General features: G+C 44.5%; 1 protein-coding gene across 1 annotated transcript in view; it reads left to right on the forward strand.

Moving 5' to 3' along the window:
- The first annotated feature begins 216 nt into the window (after positions 1–216).
- The window catches only part of TACR3 (tachykinin receptor 3), a 134,592-nt gene continuing 116,795 nt past the window's right edge, over positions 217–18,013 (forward strand). The window contains exon 1 of the mRNA XM_078775181.1: positions 217–614. Coding sequence (XP_078631307.1) covers positions 217–614 — 398 coding nt within the window. The remainder of the gene's footprint in view (positions 615–18,013) is intronic.

An 18,013-nucleotide genomic window follows, 5' to 3' on the forward strand; every position in this document is an offset into this window, starting at 1 on the left:
ATGCTGTTGCATTGCGGCTTTTCTTGCTCGCAGAGACACTCGCGTCACTCGCGCTTCTTGCGGATCACCCTTTCCCATTGATCACGACACGGACGGACATTCAGTTTAATAGGATCCGAAGTCGTTTTCTTCGTTTCTACTTCATCGGACGAAATCTGGACAAATGGTTCTCCCCGAACCCGGGACTCCCAATTAGTAACGGCACGGGGTGTCCCCATGGCGGAACCCCCGGACCCGACCTCGATGGTGCCGGCCGAGGAATGGCACAACGGGACGGACAACTCCACGCGGAACCTGTACGAGCAGGCGGACTGGAAGGTGACGCTGTGGTCGGTGGCGTACGCGGCCGAGGTGGCGGTCGCCGTCCTCGGGAACCTGGTGGTCATCTGGATCATCGTGGCGCACAAGCAGATGCGGACCGTGACCAACTACTTCATCGTGAACCTCGCTTTCTCGGACGCGTCCGTGGCTGCGCTCAACACGCTCATTACCTTCACGTACTCGGTGCAGAACAAGTGGTATTATGGCGCCGCTTACTGCCGTTTCCATAACTTATTCCCCATCGCCGCGGTGTTCGCCAGCATTTACTCCATGACGGCCATCGCGGGCGACAGGTGCGCTTCCACCACATTCATTCACTCATGTGTGCGGCTCGCAACGAAAGAAAATGTGCCAAGTTCAATTTTGTTTCTTAATCATTTCATGCAAAATATGTATGGGTACACGTATAACAAGGCCTGCTTATTGAAGTTCGGCTCTTGCAAAATTGTTTTTTTAATTTTGGGTTAAAAAGAATTTTTTTTGGAAGATTTTGTGTTTCCTATTTTATGTTTTTTAGTCAATTTTCCACATGAATATGTATGGGTACACGTATTATATAACAAGGTCTGTTAATTGAAGTTCGGCTCTGGCCAAAAAATGTAAAAAGATTTCATAAAAAAGTTTTTTTTGTAAGGTTTTTAAGGGGTTTTTTTGGTTTACTATTTTATTCTTTTTTAGTCAATTTTCCACATTAATATGTATGGGTACACGTATAACAAGGTCTGTTAATTGAAGTTTGGATCTTGCAAAATTAAAACAAAAAATTTGGTTAAAAGGTTTTTTGTAAGATTTTTTTTCGGTTTTGTTGTTTGTTTCCTATTTTATTCTTTTTTAGTCAATTTTCCACATGAATATGTATGGGTACACGTGCAGTAAGGCCTGTTAATTGAAGTTTGGATCTTGCAAAATTAAAACAAAAAAATTGGTTTAAAAAGTTTTTTGTAACTTTTTTTGTTTGTTTGTTTGCTATTTTATTCTTTTTTTAGTCAATTTTCCACAATAATATGTATGGGTATTATTGGGTACACGTACAGCAAAGCCTGTTCATTCAAGTTTGGCTCTTGCAAGAGTTAAAAAAAAATTAGTTAAAAAGAATTTTTTTGTAAGATTTTTTAGGTTTTTTTTGTTTGCTATTTTATGTTTTTTAGTCAATTTTCCACATGAATATGTATGGGTACACGTGCAATAAGGCCTGTTGATTGAAGTTTGGCTCTTGCAAAAAAATTGAAAATAATTTCATTGAAAAGTTTCTTTTTGTAAGATTTTTTAGGTTTTTTTAGGTTTGCTATTTTATTCTTTTTTAGTCAGTTTTCCACATTAATATGTATGGGTACACGTATAACGAGGTCTGTTAATTGAAGTTCTGCTCTTGCAAAATTAAAACCAAAAAATTGTTTAAAAGTTTTTTTTGTAAGATTTTTAAAGGTTTTTTTTGTTTGCTATTTTATTCTTTTTTAGTCAATTTCCACATTAATATGTATTACGTACACGTACAGCAAAGCCTGTTCATTCAAGTTCGGCTCTTGCAAGAGTTAAAAAGAAATTTCGTTAAAAATAATTTTTTTTGTAAGATTTTTTTGTTTTTTTTTGTTTGCTATTTTATTCTTTTTTAGTCAATTTCCACATTCATATGTATGGGTACACGTGCAGTAAGGCCTGTTGATTGAAGTTTGGCTTTTGCAAAAAAATTAAAAATAAGCTCATTTAAGTTTCTTTTTGTAAGATTTTTTAGGTTTTTTTTTTGTTTGCTATTTTACTTTTATAGTCAATTTTCCACATTCATATGTATGGGCACACGTGCAGTAAGGCCTGTCAATCGAAGTTTGGCTCTTGCAAAAAAAATATTAAAAAATCATTAAAAAGTTTCTTTTTATAAGATCTTTTAGGTTTTTTGTTTGTTATTTTAGTATTTTTTTGTCAATTTTTTTGTTGTTGCAATTGGTGAATGAAATGTTTGTTCCACGCGTGTGACCAACACGACTTTCGAGCAGTTTCAGGAGATGCGATTGAGCGTGCTTTCCCCGTTTCAGAAACTCAACCAAGTTGAACGGCAATTCCGTTGGGACACTTTCCAAATGACATGCGCTTTGTGAACGAGCGGACGTTCATGGCATCGTGAATTTTCACGACCGGTTCAACATCACTAACTTTACATGAGTAACGATGAGCGTTCGAACACCGTGCGACTGACTGGTGTGATGTGACAAAAAGCCATAACGGTGACGTTGACAGTCGTAACACCAAATTGCTTAAGCGTCACACAGCTGTACCGAGTCTCCCAGCAAGACGGATCGCTCTTGGGATTTTAATCAAAAATTTTAGGAGCGTGCCAAGTACACATTGATCCCACGAGAACTCTGAGCATTCGGATCATGCAAAGTGAGTGCATTTATACTTTATATGTTTGCATTCATAGCTACGTAATAAGCCAACTATAATATTTGCACTGCATAAATCATTGAATTAGAACATTTCAGGCACGTCATATCCACCTGGAATTGGGAGATATGTTTTGAGACTATTTTGCATCTGCAAAGCAGGAGATTCCACGAACATTGGAGCAAACTTATATTTTTTTGTAAGACAGCCTTTTCATAAAGTAGGACATACATAAATATATACCAGTGGGGTATGTTTACACTTTGTGTAAGCAATAACAAACAGTGCTTCATACGTAGGTACATAATAAATATAAGCTTTGTAGATGATATAATTTATAAATAATATTTAATAAATAGAAGCTTCCTTAAAGGCAAGCATCCCCGACCTGCTGCTAGATATCAATTTAGGTTTATTAATTAATTTATTTTCTGGACATGTTTACTATTTTTATGTAAATTTTCATTGAGATTTTAATTTCACAGTTTACAGTTATATAAATTACAATTTTAAATTGCCAGATATCGGTTGAGGTTTTTTTTTTGCGGATGCGTTTATGGTTGTTTTTTAATATGCTAGATACTGATTAAGGGTTTGTTTTTTTTGTTTTTTTTACACATGCGTTTACGGTTGATTTTGTATATTTTCATTTACGGACGCTTTCCAATGGTTCTGTGATTTTTCCCGGTGTACCGACTTCAATGTCCGTCGGCACACCAAATTTCAACTTTCTATGACACCCGGAAGGTACCGAACATTAATATCAGTCAGTCAGTCAGTCAGTGGTTAGAAAGGTATGTGTATATATATATATATATATATATATATATATATATATATATATATATATATATATATATATATATATATATACATACTACATGACCAAAAGTATGCAGACAACCCTTCTAATTAGTGGATTAGGCTATGTCAGCCACACCTATTGCTGACAGGTATATAAAATCAAGCACACAGCCGTGCAATCTCCATAGACAAACATTGGCAGCAGAATGGGCCATACTGAAGAGCTCAGTGACATTCAACGTGCATAGGATGTCACCTTTCCAACAAGTCAGTTCATCAGATTTCTGCCCTGCTAGAGCTGCCCCGGTCAACTGTAAGTGCTGTTATTGTGAAGTGGAAATGTCTAGAGCAATAACAGCTCAGCCGCGAAGTGGTAGGCCTCACAAGCGGGACTGCCGAGTACTGAAGCGCGTAGCACGTAAAAATCGTCTGTCCTCGGTTGCAACACTCACTTCCGAGTTCCAAACTGCCTCTGGAATCAACGACAGCACAACAACAGTTCGTCGGGAGCTTCATGAAATGGGTTTCCATGGCCAAGCAGCCGCACACAAGCCTAAGATCACCATGCGCAAGGCCAAGTGTTGGCTGGAGTGGTGTAAAGCTCACCACCATTGGTGTCTGGAGCAGTGGAAATGCGTTCTCTGGAGTGATGAATCATGCTTCACCGTCTGGTAGTCCGATGGACAAATCTGAGTTTGACAGATGCCAGGAGAACGCTACCTGCCCGAATGCATAGTGCCAACTGTAAAGTTTGGTGGAGAAGGAATAATGGTCTGGGGCTGTTTTTCATGGTTCGTGCAAGGCCCCTTAGTTCCAGTGAAGTGAAATCTTAACGCTACAGCATACAGTGGCATTCTAGACAATTGTGTGCTTCCAACTTTTTGGCAACAGTTTGGGGAAAGCCCGTTCCTGTTTCAGCATGACAATGCCCCTGTGCACAAAGCGAGGTCCATAAAGAAATGGTTTGTCGAGATCGGTTTTTGAAGAACTTCACTGGCCTGCCCAGAGCCCTGACCTTAACCTCATCAAACACCTTTTGGGATGAATTGGAACTCCGACTGCAAGCCAGGCCTAATCGCCCAACATCAGTGCCTGACCTCAGTAATGCTCTTGTGGCGGAATGGAAGTAAATTCCCGCATCAATGTTCCAACATCTAGTGGAAAGCCTTCCCAGAAGATTGGAGGCTGTTATAGCAGTTCCTCCAAAATCCTCTCTGACGATGTTCTCATCACTTGCACCTGAGCTGGTGCACCTGATTCTAAATTTAAGGTATTTGAAGTAGTGATAAATGTAGGGGTGTACTTACTTTTTCCACATGCGAAATTTGCATTTATGTTTATTTAAATTATACAATGGACTACAAAATGTAAATGTTTCATGATATTTGTTATATTATATCACCTTTATCTCTCAATATTGTTGAAATGAAGATCAAATAGCTGTATGTTGAAATATGTTGAAAAAGTCAAAACTTTACATGGGGTGTACTTACTTTTTCACGTGACTGTATATACATATATATATACAGACTTGGCATTTAATATGGAATATTTTTTTTGTGGGGGTGAACTTACTTTTCAAGATGACTTAGAACCAAAAGTTCATTGGAATTATGTTGAAATTATTCTAGATTTTGTTAATGTGACCTTTAAAAGAAACAAAAACCACATTTGACATTTCGAAACAAATAAATTGATCCTTGAAAGTGATGTAACTGATATCGAACTCAATTCATGGACAGTACTGTGTTAAACTTCTGTACGTTTTCCAGAAGTATCTCTTTATTTTGCACATTAGCCAATTTTTTTTTTAACAAAAACAAAAGTTAAATTACGACTGGGATTACGGACAGTAAAATTACAGTTCAGTACTTCGTGTAACCCCCACGAGCATTCAGGAGAGCACGTACACGTTGAGGCATGCTGTTCACGAGATTTGCCAAGGTTTGGACAGGAATCGCTTGCCATGCAGTGACAATAGTCTGCTGCAATTCACGCACAGAGGTCGGCTGCTGGTCCAAGTGGTCGATTTGACACATTAATTCTGCCCACAAGTTCTCTCTCAGATTCATATCTGGGGACATGGCAGGCCACTCCATATGCTCTACACCACGGTCAGCAAGAAAGTGTTGGATCATGCAAGCACGATGAGGCCGTGCATTGTCATCTTGGAAGACAAAGTTTCCTCGAAAGGCTGCACGAGCAAATGGAAGCAATGTTTCTTCCAGAATGGCCCTGTACTTGAACTGGTTCAGGTTTCCATTCAGAACAACCAGGTCAGTTTTGCCGCCTGCATGAAAAGGAGCCCAAACGGTCACCCAACCACCTCCAGCTTGGACTCTTGACACTATACAATCTTTGTTGTAGGCTTCATGCACTTGTCTGCGCACTCGGACGTGGCCATCTTGACGATAGACCAGAAATCTAGACTCGTCACTGAAGATCACGTGATTCCAGTGTCCTGGCTGCCATTGACGGTGCTCTCTGGCCCAATGCAATCAGCGCTGGTGGTGTTGTCTGGTCAGGCGTGGCTTTCTCAGGGGACGCCTGGCACGATAGCCTGCTTGAACCAGTCGTTGGCTGACTAGCCTTCTGGATACAGGCACATTTGTCAGTTGCTGCCACTCAGCCCGAAGCCGATTAGCTGACTTGGTACGGCCATTGCGGACTAACCGGTGCAGCTGGCGATCATCCCTCCTTGTGGTTCTGCGGGGACATCCTGGCCTCGGTATTGGAGTAGGGACACCCCTCTGAGCATTTCGTTTCAGGATCTTTGACACCTGACCTTGAGTGATGCCATACTGCCGAGCAATAGCACGCTCTTTCATGTCGTAATTTCGTAAAGCCACCACTCCATGACAAACAGCATTGTCGAGTTGACGGACCATCTCCAGAGGAAGCGGCAATAACTTTTGGAGATGTGCAGCAGTTGTTTCCACTAATACAGAACGCAACAACCCTTGTATACCCCACTGTGAAGCCAATCGTCAAATGCACCTGTCCGTACATTTTGCCCCTCCACCTGTGATATAATCCTGTTGTTGACTTCTTGCTGCGACAGACAATCAGTGACATGGTTCTTTTAACAAATAAATCACCAAAGTGTAAAAGAAACTCACCAGATTGATATACTGAGTTAAGAAAGTAAACCGGTCAAGAAAAAAAAAAAATTCCATATTAAATGGCAAGTCTGTATATATATATATATAGATATATATATATATATATATATATATATGTATATATCGTGGTTAGAAAGCGATATACTATTGCTGACGAGGCAGCTGGGCACAGATCTAGTCCCATCACATCGTTTGCTGAATGACTTACCACCAACAAGTGTCACCTGCTATGCAAACACATTGCCTCTGCTCTACCAGCCACTTGTCAAGAGGTTTGCCATCATGGATTTTTAAATTTAACCAAAGAAACACATTGACGCTATGACATGACACTTACATCATGTGCATAGATTATATCAACACATCTCCGCCGAATTTGGAGATATAATTTATGCACATGACATCAGTGTCATATCATAAGGTCAGTATACTTCATTGGTTAAATTTTATTTATTTATATATATATATACATATACATACATACCAGACAGCCCATTGCAGCTACTGCCTGCAAACCTACTCCCTTTAATTGATCTATTCAGCAACCCTTTCTCCCATTCCCCTCTACCCCTTCACTTTATCCACCCCGACTTGTTCTCGTTTTCCCACTGCCTTCTTTACACATTCACATGTTTCCACTCAACCCAATCACTCACTTCACTCAATCCCTTCATCCACTCCCACTTATATCCCTTCTCTCACTACCTTTTCTACCCTTTCACCTCTAAGCACAAGCTGCAGTTTTAAGGTAATTCAGTTCAGCGTGCAGGAGTGCATAGACGTCTAACAAACAAACACCTTGAATGATCATGATGATTTCTTTCATGACATTTTGCAAAATGACATTTTATTACATTATGACTTGTAATAGCCACTACCCTGATACACTCACACTATTCAAACTTGAGAACTCTGGCTAATTAAGTACAAAAACCTTCATTTATTACACAAATTGCTCGTCCCTTTATTTCGGCAGCATATTGGCCAGACTGCTGCGTCTATTGCTCCCCCCCCCCCCCCCCAAAAACCCACCTTACGTACATGAAAAAAAAACATGCCAACTGCTTACGTGCATACAGTGTCCTCCGTAAGGATTCAAATTAGTCAAATAAGTCAAATTTGTTATTGTTGTGATATTTTCAAGAAATTTTGGATTTGAGATCAAAAGATGAATATGAGGCAACAGTACAGGCCAGCTTTTATTTCTTGGTATTTATATGTATATTTGTTTTACCATTGTAGAACAAGAGCACTTTTTTATGTTCAGTCCCTCCATTTTAGTTAGGTAAGCACAAGTATTGGAACAAATTACTGACAGGTGTTTCTTGTTGCATTGATCATTCACACATAAAAGAGCTGTGAATGTCTCGTCTTGGTTTTAACCTTTGATTTTGCCTTGGAGCTGCATTTGGAGCCAATACTTGCCTTGCATACTTTTTCACTTGGGTTTTATTTTTGTCATTGGTATTGGTTTATTGTTATTTGGTTCTCCTTGCCTTACTTGTGTTTTTGGATTTTTGGTCCTGATCATTTCTGATTATTTGATTGATTGTTATTGATTGATTTGATTATTTGTTGATTGATTTGTTATTTGTCTTCATTTTTGTTTTTTGATTTCTTGTTCCCAGTTTATTGACTGTTTAAACTTTAGATTATTGTTTTGATTTCTGGTTTCTTGGTTTATTGATTTTTTTTTCTTGAGCTGCTTTTTTTAAACCTTTTTTTTTTTTTAAATAAAAAGGTTTCGGCCATAAAATTTGGAGTCAGTAGGCGTAAACTAACATGAAGACCAGATAACTTTTTATGACAGAAAAACAAGCAATTTGGAAGCTGAAAGAAAATAATAATTCAATTAGAACGATAGCACAAAAACTGGGCATAGCAAATACAGCAATTTCGAATATCTTGAAAAACAAAGAAACCACAAGTGTACTTATCAATAGACAAGGGCCAGGTCGGCCAAGGAAAACAACTACAATTGATGACAGAAAAATATTTTGAGTTGTGAACAAAAACCCTGAAACAACTGTCAGTCACATCACCAGCAACCTTCAGAGTGCAGAGGTGAAAGTATCGCAATCTACCGTTCTCAGCAGACTTCGACAGCAGATTACAAAGGCTACACCGCAAGATGTAAACCTCTCATCAGTACCAAAAATAGAAAGGCCAGATTAGAATTTGCCAAGAAGTAGAGAGGTGAGTGACCAAGATAGTTTTATGGACAGATGAGACCAAGATAAACCTTTACCAAAGCGATGGAAAGGCAAAAGTGTGGAGAAAGGAAGGAACTGCATATGATACAAAGCATACTACTTCATCTGTAGGGCATGGTAGAGGTCGTGTCGTGTCGTGTAGTGTCGTGGCTTAGGCTTGCATGGCTGCCTCTGGAACTAGCTCACTCATCTTTAACAATGATGTAACTAATGAGGGTAGCAGCAGAATGAATTCGGAAATGTACAGAAATATTTTGTTTGCCTCTGTACAAGAAAATGCCTCCAAACTCATTGGACAGCGCTTCAACATGCAGCAAGATAATGACCCAAAATACACTGTCAATGCAACCAAGGAGTTCATCAGGGGAAAACGTGGAAAGTTTTAGACCAGCCAAGTCAATCTCCCGATTTAAATCCAACGCAGCATGCATTTCACTTGCTGAAGAGGAGAATAAAGTGAGAAACCCCCAAAACAGAACAGAAAACAACTGAAAATGGCTGCAGTAAATGCTTGGCAAAGCATCTCAAAGGAAGATACCAAGAGTTTGGTGGTGTTGATGGGTCACAGGCTCGATACAGTTATTGCATTCAAGGGATATGCAACCAAATACAAACGATGATGCTACTTTAATTTACTTTAAGTTAATCTGTTCAAATACTTGCGCTTACCTAAAATATGGGGACTGAACATAAAAAATTATCTTGTTCTGCAAAGGTAAACCATATATGTATATAAATACCAATAAATAAAAGCTGACCTTTTCATCAGCTGAATCTTGCCTCATATTCATCTTTTGATCTCAAATCCAAATTTATAATTTCTGTATATAGTCGTGGCCCAAAATATTGGCACCCTTGCACATTTTTCAAATAATGCACCATTTCTTCCAGAAAATTGTTGAAATTAAAAAATATTTTGGTATACACAAATGTATTTCTTTGGTTTGCAGTGGAACAAAACAAAAAAGATGAAAAAATTACAAAATCTTAGCTTATTCCACACAAAAATCCTAAAATGGCCCGGACAATATTATTGGCACCTTTTAGAAGTTGTTAGAAATAATTAGATTTTAAGCAGGTGATTCTCCTTTGCTTTGGAATTGAACTAACCTGTGGTGAGTTGCAGGTGACTTCAATGTAAAAATCACTCATTCAGCCAGGTTGAAAGGAGAAAAGGAGTCATTCTGCTGTTTTGTGTCACTGTGTGTATCGCAATGAGTATGGAGAAAAGAAAGAAAACCAGAGAATTGCCTGAGAGGTCAGACACAAGATTGTAGCCAAGCATGGACAATCTCAAGGCTACAAGTCCATCTCCAGAGACCTTGATGTTCCTGTGTCCACCGTTCGCAGTGTTATCAGGAAGTTTAAGGCCTGTAAACCAACCTCCCTGGACATGGCCACAAGAGAAAACTTGATCAAAGATTGCAGCAAAGGATTGTTTGAATGTTGGAGAAAGCACCTCGATCAACTGCCAAACAGATTCAAGCTGACCTTCGGACATAAGGTACGGCAGTTTCAACTTGCACCATCTGTTGCCAACTCAATGAAAGGGGGTTCTATGGTAGTCGACCCAGGAGGACCCCACTGCTAAGAAAGCTCGACTGGAGTTTACCAAAACATACCTGAACAAGGCAAAATCCTTCTGGGAGAATGTCCAACTTCCTCCAGGAACAGGGTGTTGAAGTGATGCCTTGTATGCCTTATTCCCCTGCCCCTGACCTCAATCCCATTGAGCATTTATGGGATGAGATTGGTCGACGTCTTGCATCGAGGAGATCAAGGGCTGTAAATCGGCAAATGCTCATTCAAGGCTTGCGGGAGGAGTGGGACAGACTTCCCCAGGACTGCATCAGACGTCTGGTACAGAGCATGCGTCGGAGGTGTACAGCCTGCATCACAGCTCAGGGAGGACACACACGATATTGAGGACTGCTGTCATTCTGTCCTTGACTGTTAGGAGTGTTGTGTCCATTCCTGTGTCATTTTGTTTTGACTGTATTCTGCCTTTGTGTTGCAGTGCAGCGACCTTTGTTGCACCATCCCTTGTGATGTTCATGCTTTTTGCTTTTTTGTGACTGAGGCAACCTCTTGTTTATTGACTTGTGTTTCGTAAAAATAGCTGAACTTTACCTCTGTGTCCAAATATTTTTCATTTTTGCATGGAGGATTTCAATGAGTGTCCTTCTAAAGATTTGATGAGTTTATTTTGATGTTGAGTATATATATACATATATATATATATATATATATACATACATACATACATACATACATATGTACATGTACATATATATATATATATATATACATACATACATACATACATACCAGCAGAAGTACCCGGCATTGCCGGGCGGGGGAGGAGGAGGGGAGGGGGAAGAGGAGGGGAGGGGAACGGGTCAGAAGCCAAGGGGGAGAGGAGGGGGGGAGGGAGGAGGGGGGAGGGGGAGGGGGATGGAGGAAGGGAGGGGAACAGGGGGGAGGGTTTGGGGGTGCCTGGGGGAAGAAGGGCCCCTCCCCCCTCCCCCTTCCCCTCCCCCCTTCACCTCCCCCTCCCCCCTTCACCTCCCCCTCCCTACCCCCTCCCCCTCCCCCCTCCCTCCTCACTCCCCCCCCCTCCCCCTGTTCCCCTCCCCTCCTCTTCCCCCTCCCCTCCTCCCCGTTAACACCAGGGGGGTTGACTCAGCCTGTCATCCTACCGAGGTCGGCAAATTGAGTACCAGTTCACTGGTAATTCCCTGTGTGCCGCAAGAGGCGCCTAACAGGGTTGGCGGCACGAACCCGGAAGTCGGAACTCATTGTCGTCAAATAAATGTAGCATGTATGTTTCACTCTCTGTCACATGCTGTTGGTCCCATGTCAATCGGATGAAGTTGAAAAATTAACATTACGAAGTTTCTGTGGGACGTACCGATTCCGAATAATGAAGTTGAAAAATTAACGTTCCGAAATACGCTAATTACGCTAACAGAAGCGCTGGCGCTGCGAAGCGCTAGAGGGAGCGCTGCGCTCCCTCCCTTCGATTCCCTCCCTTCGATTCCCTCCCTCTTCTGCTAGCGCTTCTGCGCTAATACGCTAATTTTAAAACCCGAAGTTTTTTAAAATTTAAGGTGTGCTGTAGTTGCTCTGAGACGTACTGATTCCGAATATGCCTTTGGTTTTTCTCTGCGATGAGTAGTTCTCGAGTTATAAGAGGACAAACAAACATACTTTACTGCTTTATATATATAGATGTATGTATATATATATATATATATATATATATATATATTGTTACGGACACGACTTTGATGTTATGGTGGGCCGAGCGGAATGGCCGCCGTGTTCGCACAAGTTACCCGATTACACTCGAACGTTGGCCGAATCGCGCTACGCTAGATCAATGAAGGAAAGGACACAACGGCTGGGTTAAATGACACGACACCAGGGGTACAGTTCTCAAGACCTCCGGAGGAGGTTATAATATGGGTTTGCAGAATGTTTAGATTACACAGACAAGAGGTACAGCACAGAAAGGTGGGCACTTAGACACGGTCTTATCTGATTCCCGACAGACCACAGACAAACGGGACAAGACTGACTCACACAGGGATTGATGGCAGGGGAGGGCAGGCAGTCGATGGCTCAAGGTGCACCTTGGCTCAGGGGCAGAATCGACCCGGTCCGGTCCAAAGAGGCGGGAGGTATCCAGCGCTTGGAGGTGGCGACTTCTCTCTCCAAGCTGGGGGCGCATCTGACGTCACCTCCGGTAAGTGGCTGCGTATATCCAGCGGGGAGTGACACGCCCTCGGCTCGTTAGCTCCACCCCAGATGGAATCGGTCCGCCGCTTCTTATTGGGTGCGGGGGGGTTACCGGGCTCCGCCCTTGACGAGGAGCTGACAGTCAGCCCCTGTGTGGTAACCCCGTCGGAGCACATGGTCAATGGCGGCTAACCAAGCCGGAGTGAGGACGCGCACTCCCCACGCTGCTGTTGTTGTTGTTGGTGTTGTTGTTTCATGAGATGATGGGAGGATGCGGAGATGAGATTGTGGGGAGGTATTGGGAGGTCCTAAACTCACTACTAGTGCCATACAATCACATTCTGGTGCAACGAAGAGTCAGAATTAATGGAAACGAGTCCTTAACTGACATAGACTAAGAATAACTAGCAAGATGTCCTATAGTTGTCTACGTGAGATGCGGTGAACCTGGGTACGACATTTAATGGGGGAAAAAGGGGAAGGTCGGTTCTACAGAGTGTTGTTTACAGACAATGGGACTAGGGAATGGGGGATTGGGGATAGTTGGGGAGCATTGGGGAAATAGGGGAATATTTACAAGCGGATATGGATGGAGGCCAAATCCCATATCCGCAACATTGCACCCTTCTCTACCTCGGGGCGTCCCGACCCGATAAATCTTTACCTACGTTAGTGTGGCACTCAGATGTAGTTCCCTCTACTATTAACTCAACCCTGAGTGCGACAGTTTTACAGATGTTCACAAATGAGTAAATATGTCCCCCTGCGACGTTGCACCCTTCTCCTCACAGAAACACACCCACAGGATAACCGAATCGCGGAAAGAATCCTCAAACTAAACATACAGCCGGTAGGGAGCATTATTCACACAAGAGTACACTGATATTTACACTACGATCCAGGACCTGTTTTTGGAGGAACACATGCAGATGTTATGCATAGAGAGAGAGCACGCATGCCAGCATCGATACACCAACCCACGAGTGCTCTGTGGCCTTACGGCCTTTAATAATGTGCAGAGCACCCCTTCCAAGCACCAAAAGCACCACCCCATAACACAGTCAGCACCATCCGGTGCACCCATAAAATGTTCAACGTCACCGGTGGTGTCGCAGCCGGCCGATGTTCTGCCGCTGGTCTTGCCTTGGAGCCCACTTGGTGTTCTGGCTTCCTTCAAAAATAAAGAAAGGCGCCAACCGCGTCCATTTCTAATTTGTGGCCGTCAGGGGGCCAACTATTAGTGGTTCACCTGTATGGCATAGGTGCCACGTTGACCCATAGGTCCATCCACGGGTGGTGCTTGGCCGCAAAAGAACTGCGGTCCATTGTGGGTGGCCACCAAAATTGCGGTCCATATGGTGTATCGATCCAGGCAGCAAGCAGCGAAAGTGCAGGCCCACAACTGCGGAGCCAGCACCTCTCTCTCCTCTCTCTCTGCCCCAAAGCCAGATCCTCGGAGGTGGGAGACAAAAGAAGTAGACAAGTGAGTAAGGTGGTAAGGGCGCAAAAGTGCACGCAATATAAGGTAATGCACACTGGGGGCACATGGGAACCAGGTGAGACAGGTACGTTCCTACCGTACGCCCCCCCCCCCCCACCAGGTAACCTACATTGCCCCTCCCTTACCCCTTACTGTATCCACAAAACACAACACTACCCATAAACATCTACTTTACAAATCAACAAACGTCCCTACTGTCTTCCCCGTTCCTCCCATAAACCAAATTCGTCTTCTCTCCCTCCTAACCAACCAAATTTGCCATTTTCAACTCTCATCAAAATTTGCCATCACCAATTCATCATCAGTCCCTCCTAAGGAGGGAGAGATGGAATCACCCCAATGTCTCATCCACGTCGTGATGCGTCTCACAAATCCAACCAGCAATTCTTATTTCCTGCAACACAGAACAAAGGAACACAGGTGTGGAGTCATCATCATCACCACAGGCAAGTGGCTGCGTATGGTGCGACAGGTTCATCAATCCTAACTATTTCCTAAATGACTTTAACAACTTTACATTACCCGGGGTCTTTCTCCTGCCAAACCATTGGCCCTCTTACACTATGGGTTCTAAAAACCAATTCCCATTGACCAAACTGTGGTGCTTTTCAATTTGGGGTCTCCTCCCCCGATTCATCTCCCGGTGCCTTCGCACAATTTCTGGGCCGCGACGTGTAGCTCTCCCAGCAGGTCTACCCACCTGCACACCTCCACCACTGCAGTTGCCTCCGAGCTTACCTGCTCCTTACCCTAACCTAACTACCTGGGGAAGGCCCTCTGGCGCTCTCCCCACTCGGTGCCCTCTCTGGCACTGGGCTACCCGGGTCCGTCCTCCGGATCCTCGGGCCCCACTGACACTAACGGCTCCCAGAGCCCACCTGCGGCCTCACCTGGCCGACATCCTCACAGTGGTGGAGTGCCCAACCAACTACACACACTAACAGGCTACACGCCCAGCCATTTCCACAACACTAATGCACCCATCCACAATACCATTCTGCAACCGCACCACAAATGCCAATATCCAACCACAATTTACCTATACCCTCTACCTAACACTTATACTACCCGCCCCGGGTACTCGTGAAAGGGGTCCACTCTTCCCCCATCCACACCTTCGCACCATGCACACCACTCCGTACCACTTACTCCAACTCTCTCCACACCACTCATTCTCTGCTCCATATATTCCACACACCTGCACTTGCACACCTGTGCTCTCACACCTGGTGCCACCTGCACCCTTCTCTCCCCAAGCGCATTCGCGCTGATCCACAACACTCACTACTCATCCACTGCTCCACACACCTGTCCAGTTCTCACACAGCATCATCTCATCTAACTACTCCCCTCTGAAACTTGCGCTTCCCAGTCGTCCCTTTAAACTATTGCGCTCCCACGTCATTATCATCCATACGAATCTACCTGCGTCCCCACTACAGGTATCAGTCACTAATTAAACCTTAACATTACCTAATGTCATCTTCTAGGGCCCTACACACAATATAACCTAACCCACCCGGGCTAGTTTGTCATAGCCACCCCATAAGCTATAGCTCCTTTGCCCCCACCATGGGAAGGGTGGCAGGGATGCCACCCTTACCCACCGGGCCCATCGCTCACTACCAATTTTGCACATCAAATTTCAACAAATCAAAAATTTGCCAATCACTACCCATCATCTGCCAATCATTACTGCCACTCCTTTGCCAATCATCAAATTTTGTTTTTCTCTAATTTTGGGGCCAAAACACTATCCTCATCACACAGTCTACTCACTAATGCCTCTCGGTGCGCCAATTCCTGTCCAAAGCCCGGCTTCGTAAAGCCGAGCAATGAATGCGGGTTGTTTGGTGCCAGCGGCTGGATACGTCCCGCATTCGGTGCAGGGAAGGAGGTTTACCCGGGCCGAGGTCCCACGCACCATCTCGGCACGGAGCCATCCCATGGCCCGATCTCGACCTGCCGGAATGCCTCAACAAAAAGTGGTCGCCATGACGACCCTTCCGGTCGGGCTGCCCGCTCCGCCTAGTGGAGCCCGGACGCGGCCGTTCCAAGCGAGGCACAGCGTGGATCGCGTACGGCGGTTCTTTCGAACCCGCCGCGGCTCGGATCCCCGCTGGTCCTCGCGGCACGCGAAGCTGCCCGACGCGCACCGAGGGCCCGATTCGGCTATAAGTCGTTCTAACCTTTAACCCGGTCACCGTCGATGCTTCACCTGCATGCTTACAAGCATACGCTACCCCTTTCTTGCTCCTATCTCCAACTGTTTCCATGTTCCTTGTACCTTTCCTTACACACCCAGGTACTCTCATTCCACTCACAGACTTGGTCACACTCCTGACCACCGAACACCTTGGCACACATTCGTCGCTCGCACACCTCACCAACACACCTCTTCGCGCCCCTTCCTCGGTCACCTCTTCTGTGACAATCACAGGTGTGCTCCTACTCGCACACCCAACCACGTGCCTCACTACCAATTCCAGCGTGCTTTCCCACTCACGCTCTACCATTCCAGGTGTGCATCCTCGCTCACCTGTCACAACCAACTCACGCTCCTTGTCACTCTCACTACTCTCACCACCACTCTTGACAACGCACTCACCCTTCATGCACCTGTCCGTTACACACCTTTCTCGCGCACACCCTTGTGCACACTCTCCCGTCACACCCTCTGTAACACTCACCACCGGCGTGCATTCTTCCTTGCCTTTGACAGCGCACTCTTTCCCCATGCACCTGTCCGTCACACACCTTTCTCACGCACACTCTTGCACACACTCTCCCGTCACACCCTCTGTAACACTTACCACACCGCGCTTCCATGTGCTCCCTCGCACACGCGCTACGACCGACTCACTCTCGCCAACACCCTCACTCCTTGGCACGCACTTTTTCCTCACACACCCCAGAGTCGGACTTTCTCGCACACCTCCTTTTTCGCACACCAGACCTGTCGCACACTTCACCAACGGCCTCTCACGAACACCCGGGTCCATCTCGACCCCCAAGCTTCTTAAATCACCTGGCGCATCATACGCACGACCATATTGGTCACCACTTACACCGGGTCCTCTTCCTCTTCGCTTCTCCTCCATCACCTGCGAATCCCTCATCCGGTTAATGAGCACATCATCACGATCCAAACACAGACTTTGGACCAATTCTTTTACCTCCTCTTTTATCTCTTTCTTATCCTCTCTCCGTCGCTTCTTAATTTCGCTCACCCCTTCTTCCACTTCTTCTAATTTCTGCTTCACCTCTTTTATGTCCCGGTACGTCTCCTCAAGTTCGTCCTCTAAGGCTACCTTGACCGTTTCCATGTGCGTCCTCACCTGCCGGTCCTTCGTCTCCATTACCTCTGTCACCTCGTCCAACCTCGTTGTCAGTCCCTCACGTACCATCTGACATTCCCTCTTCGTCGCTATCAAGTCATCTTTTAGTTCTTTCTGTGTCGCTTTTAACCCTCCTAATACCGCAGTGTTCCTTTGAACCTGCTCCGTTAGTCCTTTTTGTCCCTCCGTCAGCTGTTCCATCTCCTGCGTCAGGTCCTCTATGCCCCCTTGTAACTTTACAGTCCCCTTTCTCACCTCCTTCTCCATGTGCTCCTTACAGTGCCTCACCTCCTCGCGCACTCCTCCGACCTCCTCACTCACCCCTCTTCTGATCTCCTCTCCCATCACTTGCATCTCCTGCCCAGATGCCACCCTCATCTGCTCCATTTCCTCCCTGTGAGCATCCAGTTTGGTTTCTACCCCCATTCTGACCCCCTCTATCTGCTGCCCCATTTGTTTAACTTCCCTTTCCGCTTGGTCCCTCATGTCCCTCAATTTGCCTTCCATACTGTTTTCTAACCCCTCTAACCCCTTTTGCATCCCTTCCATTTGATTCTCTTGAGCGGCCATTCTGTTTTCTACCCCCATTAACCC

Source organism: Myxine glutinosa, chromosome 4 (genome assembly GCF_964187855.1).
Source record: "Myxine glutinosa chromosome 4, kmMyxGlut1.1, whole genome shotgun sequence".
NCBI lineage: Eukaryota > Metazoa > Chordata > Myxini > Myxiniformes > Myxinidae > Myxine > Myxine glutinosa.